Here is a 15605-nt window from a genome sequence, read left to right as displayed (position 1 = left end):
ATAGTTCTTGTGAGAGCATAAGTCAGTACTCTAATAGTATTATATTACTTTGTACTCTACATGCAGGAAACAAAAGCTATAGATGGCCAATAATTAAATAGATGGGCCTCAGTTATACTGGAGCATATAAATAATAGAGGGATAGGGCTGCACCTCACTGACAAGGCCCACAGAAGCCAGAAACGATCATCTGGGGCTTTTTTAAAAAGGCAAAATAATTTTTTTAGCAAGTGTTATTAGAACTCGTTCATGCATGATAAAAATTGGAGCTTAAAGGGCGGCTGCAACGCATTGCTACAAAAGCTTAACACATTATAGTAAGGAAGATCAGGTTTAAGAAAACATTGGATCATGCAGGTACAATTTAACCTCTATTACTGACCTGTCCCCGGGTTTGAATTCTCGATAAACCTTGTTTTTTTTCTTCTTTTTGTGCTTTCTCTTTAAGTTCCGGATGGAAAGAGGGATGCTCTTCTTGCGTCCAGCACCACTGCCACTTTGTGAGGATGCTGTGGAGCTGGCAGAGGAGGTCACAGAACTGGTGTCATCTGTATCCCCAGTGGCCTCATCATCTGCATCCTGCTCAGTATGCAACTGGAAGTCTCTAAACATCTCCCGAAAATTACTAAATGTCTGATCAGTGGCAGGAACATCCTCAGGGGTTGCAGGGACCCTCTGTGCTCCATCCTGTTCATCCGTCATTGTTTCTACCTCTGCGTCTCTCTCAGGGAGGGACCCTGGGACTGGGGTCGAATTCCTTTTCAGCACCTCTGCCGGGTTAGAGATATCACGGGTACAAATCTTCACTATCTGTTTCTCTCGTAATTTTTCAATCTGCTGAGATTTAAACAAGAAATACTAAGGATCATATGTTTTATCTCACACAGTTTAGAAATATACAGTAAAACTGTGCCCATTTCCCAGAAAGTGTAAAGCATTTTAATACACTGTCATTTATACAGATACTGTATAGCAGGCTAATCAGGGTTCAGCCCTTACATCAGTCTGAGACTCTAACGCTCCTAGAGAATAATGTCTCACCTTCTTAGTGATGGCGACCTCCCCAAGCAGACAGTTTTTCTCCAAGCTCTCACATAAGACTTTTGTGTGTTCTACTTTACTGGGAAATATGCACAAGCACCGCTCTCCAAGGTGTCTCTGCGTGTGATCAAAGGATCCCAGACGCTTTACCCTAAGGGGTGGTGTGAACAGCAGGAAGAAAGATGTTTACTACAGACATGACATTTGTGGAGTAAATTATTAAAAAAAAAAAAAAAAAAGACAGAAGAAACTCATTCTCAGCTTTCCCTCCTACATGTCAAGCTGAAGTATATTAAAAAATAATCTGCTCTATAAAGCTTTATTTTGCACACCCCCTCATCTCCTAACCAACAGCTTCTGAGCAGAGAATCCATGGGTATGTCAATGGGATGTAATATTATTTGCACATAATTACTTATTACAGGGGAATAGACATTATCTAATGGATTTATATAGTAGATTCTTATTTTACTACAATTAACCTTTAAAAATAAAGATGGTAGAGCATAGAATTAATTAGGGATGAAGAATTTTCAGATTAAAGTGTAAATTGCAAAGAGGCAGCAAAATAAGTAATAGTTTAATAAACGTTATCAATCAATTTATGAGAATGTAACATCCATTCAAAGGCTTCTCAGTAAGTGGGGCTACAGGCGTCAACTATTTGGAAAGACAGAGTCTCTTCTAAACGTTTGTGAAAACTTTAAATATCCTGCATAACTATTTTTGTGTTACCGCAGCGCCACAACTGCAACAATCATCCCTGTGCAACCAGTAACAAATGCCCAGTACACTGTGTCACGCCCTTTACAATAGGTAGAACTCACTCTCCTATAACCGCTATGACAAGCTTCCTGTTCAGACTCACCTAGGAAGGCTCTCCTGGGTTATAACAGATGATGGTGGATCCATAGAGTCTGTGCCACCCAAACAAAAACTTTTTGTTATCCACGTCACTCGAAGTTCAGTTACTTGCACCTGTGAATAGAGCACAGACATTAAAGGGACAGTATACAATCAGTTTCATATAACTGCATGTAATAGACACTACTATAAAGAATAACATGCACAGATACTGATATAAAAATCCAGTATAAAACTGTTTAAAAACTAACTTAGAAGCTCTCAGTTTAGCTCTGTTGAAAAGGTAGCTGGAAAGCCCACTGCAAGTGGATAATAAGACACTCCCCCCTCCCCCTTCTTTTGCATATGAAAATACCCTTTACACAAACAGGATCAAGCTGGAGAAGGTATCTGATGGCATTATCCTAAAACTTTGGGGCCTGGTTAGGAGTCTGAAAATCAGAGCAATGTTATTTAAAGGGACAGTAAACCTTAAAAATAATATTATATAATTCTGCACATAGTGCAGAATTATATAACATTATTTAGGTGCTATAGCCATAAAAGCATTTTTTACCGTTTTAATTTGCTAAAATACGGCGCTTTTACAGACCCGCTCTCTGCTGAGCGGGTCTGTTATTTTTAGTCAGCGCATCGGGCCAGCTGTATAGTCACAGCCCGGCCCGACTACGCCATAGCACTAAGTGCAGCTCGCTCCTGTCACAGGAGCGAGCTGCACTTAGTCTTATGGCGCGGTCGGGCCGGGCTGTGACTATACAGCTGGCCCGATGCGCTGACTAAAAATAACAGACCCGCTCAGCAGAGAGCGGGTCTGTAAAAGCGCCGTATTTTAGCAAATTAAAACGGTAAAAAATGCTTTTATGGCTATAGCACCTAAATAATGTTATATAATTCTGCACTATGTGCAGAATTATATAACATTATTTTTAAGGTTTACTGTCCCTTTAAAAATAAGCAAAACTATACATATCTTTCTAATGACACGGATCATCATCAATTACTGTTGGGAATATCACTCCTGGCCAGCAGGAGGAGACAGAGCACCCCAGCAAAGCTGTTAAATATAACTCCCCCTACCCACAATCCCCCAGTCATTCTCTTTGCCTGTAGTGCAAGGAGGAGGTGAAGTTTAGGTGTCTGATGAGAAGTTTTCTTCAATCAAGATTTTATTATATATTTTTAGCAGAGTAAGCTTACCCTGTTCCTTTCTGGGGTCTAGCCAAGTCCACATCAGTCTCTTCAGTAGGGCAGTGGTGGCTTTTGAGCACTTGAGGTACAATCCTCACTGCATTTTCTCAAGAATCTGCTGCCCTAACTAGAAAACCTGAGTAGGTTTACTCAGTTTTTCTCTCTTCACAGGTCCATGCGAGGTGCTGTACCCTCTCAAACAAGGTGAGCTGTCCTGCTGCCGGACAGCACTTTCAGCCAAGTGCCATTTTAATTTTCTTTTGCAAGAAGATTGCTGGCACTTGTTACAGCTAAAAGCTGTCTTATTTAATATGGGACTTTATTAAACCTTCATGTTTGGGGTTTCTTTTTGGCAGTTTGGGCATTGAGACTGAGGTGATTTATGGTGGCTCAGTGTGTTATAGTAGTTTTTAGACTTTAACTTTTGGTCATGGAGATTACTGTTGTAAGCCGTTTTTTTAGGCAGTTAGGGTTCTGTAACCGCTCTGTATTTGAAAAGGGGATGGTTTCTTCTGTGAGGGAAGTCCCTCTATGCGCTGCAGGACAGGTAGGCACCTCAGTAAAGCTACTGAGGTGTATAGGTAGCCTGAGGTCTATTTGGTTTGTTGCGCTAACACACATTTCTATTTAAAGACACAGTACACATTTTTTTTATTTACAAATAATTTTTACACGTTATCCTTATTTATTACATAAGATGGATCAAAAGGCTTTTCAAACCATTATCCCAGGCAAAGTTGCTGCTTGTCAGTTATGTTTTTTTTTTAAATATATTTTTTTATTGAAGTTGCGAGAAAATACAGCAAACAAATCGAATTAGTCCAGAAACAAGAATTACATGGAAATAGAACGTTCACTGTCATTACATAAACAGCATAATGCAGATAATAGTTTACCCTTTGAAACCTCAGTACTGTGCCCCAAAATAACACGATGCATATATCATTAGTGGTGGGGCCAAAATCCAAATATAAAACTATGTCTGACATCTTGAGTTCTTGTGTGGGAATATAGAAATTGTCAGGAACCAAGCCTCCAGATTAAAAAGAAAAAGAAAAGGTCTGGGAGGCATTCTGCTAAGAGGGGCTGTGTGGGGATTTGAACCTGTGGCTCTGTGGTTGCTATTTCTGTTTGCTTACATGTTGAGCCACAGCCAGTTCTAGCAATAGCATGGATCTTAAAAGATCTGATAAATAACTATTTGCCTTACTTGTTATTACACCTGTGCAACACACAGGTGTTCTCAATTCTGGAATTAATCAGAACCAACCCTGTGCAAAACCTCCCTATTTAAGGATGGCTTTTAGTCTGCATTTTTGTCTTCACATTGGATCTGTTTTGTCAAGTCAGAACCTGTTTCCTGTACTTCTTTGGAGAAAGATTTCCTTTGCACCTGTTTACAAGGTATTACCAGGAGAAAGCCTTTACCTTTAAACCTGTTACCAATCTTCAAGTTTGTTTCCTGCTTTATGCAAATTCCTGCACTCAGCTATTGCCAGGAGAAAGACTTCACCTTTGCACCTGTTTACAAGGTATTACCAGGAGAAAGCCTTTACCTTTAAACCTGTTACCAATCTACAAGTTTGTTTCCTGCTTTATGCAATTCCTGCACTTGGCCATTGCCAGGAGAAAGATTTCCTTTGCACCTGTTTACAAGGTATTACCAGGGCAAAGCCTTTACCTTTAAACCTGTTACCAGTTTGCAAGTTTGTTTCCTGCCTTCAGCAATTACAAGGAGAGAGACTTTACCTTTAAACCTGTTACCAGTTTGCAAGTTGTTTCCTGCATTGTGCAATTCCTGCACTCAGCAATTACAAGGAGAGACTTTACCTTTAAACCTGTTACCAGTTTGCAAGTTGTTTCCTGCATTGTGCAATTCCTGCACTCAGCAATTACAAGGAGAGAGACTTTACCTTTAAACCTGTTACCAGTTTGCAAGTTGTTTCCTGCATTGTGCAATTCCTGCACTCAGCAATTACAAGGAGAGAGACTTTACCTTTAAACCTGTTACCAGTTTGCAAGTTTGTATCCTGCCTTGTGCAAATCCTGCACTCAGCAATTAGTAGGAGAAAGACTTTCCTTTTTGAATCTGCATCTCTGCTTACTTTGTTTGTTTATTTTCACTCCTGCTGTATGTGGTCTTAACATACCTGAGTAGCATATTTAAATATTCTGCAAGTATTTGCTTAAACAAAGTATTCTGTTGTTTAAATAAATTTGTTTTCATTTTCAATCAGTATGGCTTCTACTAATCTTCCTTTAAAGCAACTGTTCCAGACAATGAGGCTCTCACATGATATCCTGAGACAGAACATGACAGAATGTGAAGACCCTAAAAGAGAGCCCTCTGGGATTATTGCTGTATTGGATTCAGTGTTAAAGTTTATTAAGGACATACTCATTAACTTTATGGAGCTGGTGGAAATGTTATCTCTCCCAACCGAAACCTTGTCTAAAGTTACCTCCCAAACAAGGAAAGGTTTTAAAGAACCCTTAACAGAAGAGGAGAAAATTCGGCGAAGACAACTTAACCTCTGTTTCTATTGTGGGGGACCTGGTCACCGCATCACAGGGTGTCCAGTAAGACCTCCTAGAGGATCAAGTCAAGATACAGCCAAGTTGAAAATGAACTCTGATGTTAAGGGAACAAATTATACTTCCACTAGCAAACTGTATGATACCCCTGGAGATGACCCAGCTATGGAGAATACATCTATTCTACAAACAACCGTTTCTAACACACTTCAAGAAATGGTACCTGATTTGAAACAGATGGTCATTGGGAGTACAACTCCAACTACATCCATTACCCATACCACTGCGTCTGTTTCTGCATCAACCACATTGGGGAACTCTGCAAAAATACCTCCTGGAAATCCTGCACATTACCTTGTTTCTGCCCTGGCTGGAGATCCAGCTAACAAAAGTCACTCATCAGACATAAAAGTGACAAACCTTCCAGCTGAATCAGACTCTGCCAATTCTAAAGATCCACACCTCCTTGTACCACCTTCACCCAGCTACTCATTGACTGAGAAAGAATTGGATGAGATGGTTGAATTGGATATAAATGACACAGAAAATGAATTCCTGGACTCTGAAGGAGAGGTCATACCTTACCCGGAGGTACTCTACCCATCAGGCAGATATGACCCAGATAACGAATTCCTTGACTCTGAAGGAGAGGTCTTTTCCTACCCGGAGGTACCCTGCCCATCAGCCAGTCCATTGCAAGCTGCTGGGTATAATCAGGAACCTCTAAATCAAAACTGTCTTGGTTTTTCAGCTCTTGTTATGCCTACAGGGATATCTTCTAAGGGTCCCCAATCTCAGGCAGCTGTTCCAAGCAAAGAATCCATTCCGTCTGATTGTATTAGGACTTCAAATGGAACACTTGTTAGTAAATCCCACCTTCAGATGTTTGAACAGGCTTTGAGCGCCCAGAGTGCGCTCTTTGGAGGGGGCATCTGTCAGGAACCAAGCCTCCAGATTAAAAAGAAAAAGAAAAGGTCTGGGAGGCATTCTGCTAAGAGGGGCTGTGTGGGGATTTGAACCTGTGGCTCTGTGGTTGCTATTTCTGTTTGCTTACATGTTGAGCCACAGCCAGTTCTAGCAATAGCATGGATCTTAAAAGATCTGATAAATAACTATTTGCCTTACTTGTTATTACACCTGTGCAACACACAGGTGTTCTCAATTCTGGAATTAATCAGAACCAACCCTGTGCAAAACCTCCCTATTTAAGGATGGCTTTTAGTCTGCATTTTTGTCTTCACATTGGATCTGTTTTGTCAAGTCAGAACCTGTTTCCTGTACTTCTTTGGAGAAAGATTTCCTTTGCACCTGTTTACAAGGTATTACCAGGAGAAAGCCTTTACCTTTAAACCTGTTACCAATCTTCAAGTTTGTTTCCTGCTTTATGCAAATTCCTGCACTCAGCTATTGCCAGGAGAAAGACTTCACCTTTGCACCTGTTTACAAGGTATTACCAGGAGAAAGCCTTTACCTTTAAACCTGTTACCAATCTACAAGTTTGTTTCCTGCTTTATGCAATTCCTGCACTTGGCCATTGCCAGGAGAAAGATTTCCTTTGCACCTGTTTACAAGGTATTACCAGGGCAAAGCCTTTACCTTTAAACCTGTTACCAGTTTGCAAGTTTGTTTCCTGCCTTCAGCAATTACAAGGAGAGAGACTTTACCTTTAAACCTGTTACCAGTTTGCAAGTTGTTTCCTGCATTGTGCAATTCCTGCACTCAGCAATTACAAGGAGAGACTTTACCTTTAAACCTGTTACCAGTTTGCAAGTTGTTTCCTGCATTGTGCAATTCCTGCACTCAGCAATTACAAGGAGAGAGACTTTACCTTTAAACCTGTTACCAGTTTGCAAGTTGTTTCCTGCATTGTGCAATTCCTGCACTCAGCAATTACAAGGAGAGAGACTTTACCTTTAAACCTGTTACCAGTTTGCAAGTTTGTATCCTGCCTTGTGCAAATCCTGCACTCAGCAATTAGTAGGAGAAAGACTTTCCTTTTTGAATCTGCATCTCTGCTTACTTTGTTTGTTTATTTTCACTCCTGCTGTATGTGGTCTTAACATACCTGAGTAGCATATTTAAATATTCTGCAAGTATTTGCTTAAACAAAGTATTCTGTTGTTTAAATAAATTTGTTTTCATTTTCAATCAGTATGGCTTCTACTAATCTTCCTTTAAAGCAACTGTTCCAGACAATGAGGCTCTCACATGATATCCTGAGACAGAACATGACAGAAATTTAGAGATTGAAACACATATAAATATGAAGACCATTTCCATGCATTGTTAAAGTGTCATAGAAAAAATAGGACTAAATCTATAGGAACTTCAGTTTTAGTATATAAGGGGGTGGGGGGGGAGTCAACGGGCAGGAGCCGTTCAAAAAGGTAAGGAGGGAAGTAAGGGGGCGAGGCTCTAAGTTGAAGTAAGGTTGTAATTAATACTATGAGGGGGACATGTTCAATCTAAGGAGGTGGAGGGAGATATAAATATATAATTGCTTCTTCCGTCAGCTATACTGATTGAGCTTAATACTAAACGATCTTCCAAGTGTCTTTATGGCTTGGGGCATGTAGGGCTGGGGTTAGCGGGAACTAGCCCAAGAAGGGCATTGAAATTTCACTATGAGGATAGTTAGGACTAGAAACATATACTATATAAGGCAGGCAAACAGTGTTATATACATTGAAGGGGGTTATACAACAAACTAGTGTGTTCAGATAAAATTGGGCTAACAGTGGTACCGAGATATGTTACCAAACAGATAGATCAAACATGACCTAAAGGAGAACTTTACATGTTCTTATAGCAGAGTCCCCTGCAGCCGGTGTATAACCTATGATGTATAGTGTAGGTCTGCCACAAAAGTTCCTATCTGCTATAAGATAATAACAAGAGTGTGACTTAGGATTCTATATTGAGCCTTGTGAGTTGCAACTTTAAAATCAGGAAAAACGAAGGGCAAAGTGTGTGGTGTTCCTGTAGATATCCTCATCTATAGCTATATAGTTGTAAGACACTTCAACAGTACTCTTCACTAGCATATGGGTATCAGAACATTGTGTACCACAGGGCAGCTTCTCCATGGTGGGTGGCCTACAGACAAAGTCTATACAGAGCAAGTGAGGGTTATTATATAGATCTATAAAAAAAACTATGTACAGAAAAAAAAATAGATCAAACATGAGCTGGAGCTATACTCTGTATATTCTAAAACGTGTGTCCCTTACAGTAGGTATATAGCATAAAATGTATGGGCTATAGATGCTGTCACTGTAGCTCCTATCTATGAAAAGATAGTGAAAAACCTAAGTGAGCAGTTTAAATCGTGCCTTAAGGGTTATAGCAATAAATTGGAAGGTATGAGGGACCGTGTATGGAGTTTTCCAACAGCCATAAACTTCTATACGTAAGAGTTAATCAAGCAATACAAAATATATACATTACAACTAGCGCATTTATCTAGTGTAATGCTATCAATATACATTACAGAAAGATTAGGTCAAACTGGAACTAGGGCTATACTTTACATATACTAATACATTTGTCCCACATAATAGGTATAGAGCACATAATGTATAGTGCGTGAGTTCTGTCATTCTAGTTGATATCTGTAAGAAGATGATGAAAAACATGAATGAACAATTTATGTTGTGCCTTATGAATTGTAACGGCCAATTGAGGAGAATGAGGGACAAGGAATGGAGTTCTCCAACAGCAAAACCTCTAGGTTTAAGGTTTTATCAGGCATTGCAGAACATATCTATACAGTCCATGTTTCTCAGAACCGGGAAGAAGCTGCTTTAACCAAGAAGGGACGTTGTAGGGGTTGTGGACACAATCTCCGTCGACCCCAGCTGCCTATAACAAAGCAAGAGTTTAGCCAATACCAGTTCTCCTCAGATGCTTGCCCCAATCATCGAAGTAAAGTTCTCCCCAGCGAGTCGCAGGGTGTGAAGGCCTTAATCTGTGCGCTATGAGAGAGAGAGTGGTGCCTGTGATCCTGTGACTTACGTCCTTCGTGAGGGCCTCCATTTGTCTAAGAGTAGTTGTGTACCTCGATGGAGCTACAAGTGCTATTAGTGAGCCGATAGTTCCATGTGGGGTGTAGGCAGACGTGTCGCTATGTGAGGGTATAGTTGCGGGTATGACGGCTACCAACCCCGCCCCGATCGGCCGCTTCGGAGCGAGGTCTTGGGCAACAGCAACAGTGTCCAAAGTAACGGCGGGCTTGCTTTGCGGAATAGTAAGGACTCCATCCTGAGGGTCCGAGTTGGTAGGCCTCACCTCCATTTTAGGTAGATTGGCTGAGCGGTAAGTACACAGAGGGGTCTCCTGTGGACAGGTAACCGTGTAAGGCGATTTTCCAGGCACACACTCTGAGGTGGTTGTGGTATCTCCCCGGCCTAGGGATAAGCAGTGGAGAAGCGAGCTGAAGTGGGCATCCATCCGGCTCTCAAGTGCAGTAAGTGCGTTGAGGATCTCTTTATCCATCTTAGTTGCGGGCTATAGAGCTGTCGCTCGCTTCAGTGATACAAAAGCACTCAGCTCAAATATTTTAAGGAATTTAATAAAATGTTAGTGCCGTTGCCGCTTAACCCATGTGGCCGGGGGGAGGGTGGTAAATATCTTTGTTAGGCCGTCTGCTGGAAAAGTTCCATAAAAAGCAAAAAGAGTAATAATCCGTCAAGATGGTTATAGCATTCTGTTCAGTGGATGAGTAGGCTTTAGTGTATAGTTATATGAACATGAAATGCTAAACATTTCAATAGATATACGATGGATTATTGGGTCTTCTATTGGAGCCTTAGAAATTGCGACCGGCCATATTCCATGCTTAGCCACGCCCCCCGTCAGTTATGTTTTAATGCTCAGGTGGAACCCCCAGTTCTTTTTTGTTCCTTATACATTGAGAAAACTTTAAGTTAATGCTGTTCAGGTGTCTCCTGTTGCAGATATGCCGCAGCTTTCTCCTCAAGCGTCCCAACTTTTTCAGTCTCCACATACAGTGCCCTGTGTTTCCTCTTGCAATCCTGTAGGATTTTCTCTACAAGACATTGCTTCCCAGGTATCCCTTGTGGTATCTGAGGCCTTGTCAGCTTTCCCCATGTTGCAGGGAAGGCGTAAAAGGAAATTTAAGGAAACAGTAATGTTTCTGATCAAGTTCTGGCTATCCAGAGTGTCCCTTCCCATAAGCCTGAGGAAGAAGACATGTCGGTAGCATCTGAGGGGAAAATCTCAGACAGAGTAATTCCTTCTTCTGATGCTGAAGTGGTAGCCTTTAAATTTAAGCTAGAACACCTTTGCTTATTACTTAAGGAGGTTTTGGCTACTTTGGACGACTGCGACACAATTATCGTAGTCAATCCTAAAAAGTCTAGTAAATTGAACAAATACTTTGATGTTCCCTCCACGGTAGAGGTATTTCCGGTTCCCGACCGTGCTGCAGAGATTATTGCTCGAGAATGGGAAAGACCTGTTATTCCTTTTTCTCTATCTCCTATTTTTTTATTATTGAGGTGGAAAACAGGATACAACATACATGCTATGTTTAAAAAAAATGCGCAAATACAGGAGAAAAAATAAATAAATCATATCTAATATACTTTTGATGGTATAGAGTCATATCCATTGTATCACAGAAACATTTAAACATACATAAGAGATACCTCACATTTTCAAATTTTGTCCATCTCCTATTTTAAAGAAAATGTTTCCTATAGCGGATTCTATTAAGGAGTCGTGGCAGACTGTTTCTAAGGTTGAAGGAGCGATCTCCACTTTTAGCCAAGAGGATTACCATTCCCATAGAGGATAGTTCTTTTAAAGATCCAATGGATAAAAAATTGGAGGCTTTACCAAAAAAAGATGTATGTCCACCAGGGTCTAAAATGGCAACCTGTGTGTATCGCCACTGTTACCAGTGCAGCGACTTACTGGTTTGATGCGTTGTCCGAATCTCTTCAGAAGGATACCCCTTTTGATGAGATCCAAGTCAGGATTAAGGCTCTCAAGTTAGCCAATTCCTTCATTACAGATGCTTCCTTACAGGTTATTAAACTGGGAGTCAAAATTTCTGGCTTTGTGGTCCTAGCCCGCAGGGCCTTGTGGTTGAAGTCCTGTTTTGCGGATGTTTCATCTAAATCTAAGCTCATGGCTATTGCTTACAAGGGTAAGACCTTGTTTGGCGGAAATTATCTCAGATATTACTGGAGGGAAGGGTTCTTTTCTTCCTCGAGATAAAAAGAATAAGCAGAAGGGACGTCAGAGTAATTTTCGTTCCTTTCATAACTTTAAAAAGCCAAGTCTTCCTCCCTTTCCTCTAAGCAAAATCAAGCCATGCCTTCCTGGAAGCCCAACCAGTCCTGGAATAAGGGAAAGCAATCAAAAAAGCCTTCAGCTGATTCCAAGTCAGCATAAAGGGTTAGCCCCCGATCCAGGAGCAGATCTTGTAGGGGGCAGACTCTTTTTTCCCCGGGCATGGATAAGATATGTACCGAATCCCTGGGCGGTGGACATGGTCTCCCAGGAACACAAAATAGACTTTAAATCTTTTCCGCCCAGAGGCAGGTTTCTCCTCTCCAGATTATCTGTAGACCAGATAAAAAGGAAGCGTTCTTACATTGTGTCAAGGACCTTGCCGCCCTGGGGGTAATAGTTCCAGTTCCCTTTCAGGAAAGGGGTCTAGGATTTTACTAAAATCTGTTTGTAGTTTCCAAAAAGGAGGAGGAAACTTTGACCAATCCTAGATCTAAAATGTTTAAACAAGGTTTCTCAGAGTGCCATCCTTCAAGATGGAGACTATACGCTTCATTCTTCCCTTGGAAGAAGAGGATCAGTTCATGACAACCATAGACCTAAAGGATGCATACCTTCATGTTCCCATTCACAGGGACCATCACAAGTTTCTGAGATTCGCCTTTTTGGACAATCATTTCCAGTTTGTTGCCCTTCCATTCGGCCTTGCCACAGTTACCAGAATTTTTTTCAAAGGTTCTGGGGGCTCTTTTAGCTGTGCTTCGATCTCGGAGCATTGCAGTGACACCTTATCTGAACGACATTCTGGTTCAGGCGGCATCTTTTCAACAAGCAGAATCTCATACTGAGATCTTGTTGTCTTTTCTTCAATCCCACGGATGGAAGGTGAATCGAAAAAAAAAAAAAGAAAAAAAGTTCTCTGGTTCCAGCTACAAGGGTCGTATTTTTGGGGACCATAACAGACTCCCTGTTATTGAAAAATTTTCTGACAGAGGTCAGAAAAAAAGATTTTTGACTCTTGTCTTGCCCTTAAGTGGCTCAATGTATGGAGGGTAATCGGTCTGATGGTGGCTTCCATGGACATCATTCCGTTTGTTCGGTTCCATCTCAGACCTCTGCAGTTATGCATGCTCAGACAATGGAACGGGGACTATACGGACCTGTCTCCGCGTGTAGATCTAGATCAGGCATCAATAGTCTCTTCCGTGGTGGCTCTCTCAGGATCATCTCTCCCAGGGTACTTGCTTCCGCAGACCCTCCTGGGTTATTGTGACCACGGATGCCAGCCTTCTAGGTTGGGGAGCAGTATGGGGCTCGTTGAAGGTCAGGGCTTATGGACCCAGGAGGAGTCAGTCCTGCCCATAAACATCTTGGAGCTGAAAGCAATCTTCAATGCTCTTCTGGCCTGGCCTCAGTTAGCCCCTGCGTGGCATCGCAGGATTTGGTATGCAGACCTAGTGGAAATGTCATCCTTTCCACCTTGGAGACTGCCTCTGAGGAAGGACCTACTTCAGGGTCCCTTCCTTCATCCAAATCTCGTTTCTCTGAAGCCGACTGCTTGGAGATTGAATGCTTATTTTTATCCAAGTGTGGATTTTCAGAGTCTGTCATTGAGACCTTGAGTCAGGCTTGTAAGCCTGTGACTCGCAGGATTTACTATAAGATCTGGCGTAATTACTTGTATTGGTGAAACCAAAGGATACTCTGAGTAGAGTAAGGATTCCTAGGATTTTGTCCTTTCTCCTGGATGGTCTGGAGAAGGATTTGTCGGCAAGTACTCTAAAGGGTCTGATTTCGGCATTGTCTATTTTGTTACATAAGCGCTTGGTGGATGTGCCAGACGTGCAATGATTTTGTTAGGCATTGGTTAGAATTCGGCCTGTGTTTAAACCGGTTACTCCTCCATGGAATCTTAACCTTGTTCTTAAAGTTTTACAACAGGCTCCGCTTGAGCCTATGCTTTCTTTAGATATAAAGATGTTATCTTGGAAAGTTTTGTGTTTCTTGTTGCCATTTCCTCTGCTGGGAGAGTTTCTGAACTCTCTGCTTTACAGTGTGATTCCCCTTATCTTACACTTTGATAAGCTGGTTCTGCGTACTAAGTTTGGTTTCCTGCCCAAGGTTGTTTCGGTCAAGAATATTAATCAGGAAATCGTTGTACCTTATTTGTGTCCTAATCCTTCTTCTCAGAAAGGACACTTGTTACATAATCTGGATGTTGTGCGAGCGCTAAAATTTTATTTGCAGGCAACTAAGGACTTTCGTCAGTCTTCTGCATTGTTTGTTTGCTTTTCTGGGAAACACAAGAGTCAGAAAGCTATGGCTACTTCACTTTCCTTTTGGCTAAAGAGAGTTATTCACTTGGCATATGAGACTGCTGTACAGCAACCTCCTGAGAAAATCACAGCTCATTCCACAAGGGCGGTTTCTTCTTCCTGGGCCTTCAAAAATGAAGCTTCTGTGGAACAGATTTGCAAGGCAAATTTGCAAGAAAGGATGTAATTGACACTAATGGCAACTTGTCCCACAAAAAAATCTCAGGTGACATATATATGCAGAACAGCTAAGAGAGTGAGGAATGGAAGGTTGGTAAGGTACACATACTCTCAATAACACAACACACATGCACTAACATACAGTCATAGAGGTTGGTGTTTGGAATCTATATTTCAATATAACTATGCTTTAAGACTGAGTGAAAAAGGTGTGAACCACTACACTAGAAAAGGAAGAAGGGGGTTCGGTGCACACACACACTAACATATAGGACACGTGTTTCTGCAAGTGAAAACCTTTCCTTCTTAGCTGATGAGAGTCCATAGCTTCTTAACATGTGGGAAATATTCCAGCCTATCAGGAGGAGGTCAAGAACCCTTAAAGAGCTTTAGCCTTTTCCACCTCCTCTCCCTTTCCAGTTTGTTCTTGGCCTCAGAGGAGAGAGTTTTAAGATTTCAGAGGCGCTCTGCTATCAAGAGTTTATAATTTTTTCATACCATTTGTGGGCTCAGTCCTGGCCTGGGACCCAGTACCACTAGGCAACTTCACTCCAAGTAGCTTTAAGTAGACTGAGTGAAAGAGTTATCCCAGTTATCTCAGTTTGACAAATGCTTAGACCTAAAGATCAGGGGCTTCTCTGACTCGTATATCTATACTTTGCTTTATGCGAGTAAGCCAGTTAAGCATATAATTTATCATAGCATCTGAAAAGCTTACTTTCTTTAATGTTCTTCTTGAGGGTTTTTTCTTTGAAATCCTTTAAAACAATTCCAAGAATATTTCAGTTCCCTCAGGATGGACTAGATAAGGGCCTATCAGCTAGTACTCTAAAGGGTTAGATATCAAATAAACTGTTCTGTTTCACAAAAAGTTAGATAAGTTGTCAAAACTTTTGTTCAAGCCCTGGTGAGAATTTGTCCTGTTAGACCAATTTCTCCTCCATGGAACTTGAATTTAGTTCTCTCTGTTCTGCAAGGGTCTCGTTTTTAACCTATGCATATTTTAGACTTTAAACTGGTGCCCTAGAAGTTCATTTCTTCTTCCTGTGGAGCAAATATATGATTTTCTTCCGAAGTTGGAATCTTCGGATAAAAATCATGAATTGGGCGTTTGTTATTTTTGTCCAAAGCCTTCTAATCCAAAGGGAAAGATTACTTCACAACCTAGATGTTGTACTATATTCAGGCTACTTAAAGACTTTAGACAAACTTCCAGTATATGTT

At 41.2% G+C, this 15605-nt stretch overlaps 1 protein-coding gene across 2 annotated transcripts in view; it reads right to left on the bottom strand.

The window, feature by feature from the left end:
* Window positions 1-15605, bottom strand: part of LOC128655677 ((E3-independent) E2 ubiquitin-conjugating enzyme) — a 109037-nt gene that overhangs the window by 52842 nt on the left and 40590 nt on the right. Inside the window, exons 7-9 of one of the 2 annotated variants that reach the window (XM_053709263.1) lie at window positions 1910-2019; window positions 1042-1192; window positions 383-837 (exon numbers count right to left, since the gene is read on the bottom strand). In XM_053709263.1, coding sequence (XP_053565238.1) covers window positions 383-837; window positions 1042-1192; window positions 1910-2019 — 716 coding nt within the window. The remainder of the gene's footprint in view (window positions 1-382; window positions 838-1041; window positions 1193-1909; window positions 2020-15605) is intronic. The other variant, XM_053709270.1, reaches the window with a different exon arrangement.

The sequence above is a fragment of the Bombina bombina genome, chromosome 1 (assembly GCF_027579735.1).
Source record: "Bombina bombina isolate aBomBom1 chromosome 1, aBomBom1.pri, whole genome shotgun sequence".
NCBI lineage: Eukaryota > Metazoa > Chordata > Amphibia > Anura > Bombinatoridae > Bombina > Bombina bombina.
Note: the sequence above shows the minus strand (reverse complement) of the source record. Positions and strands in the feature narration are given on the sequence as shown.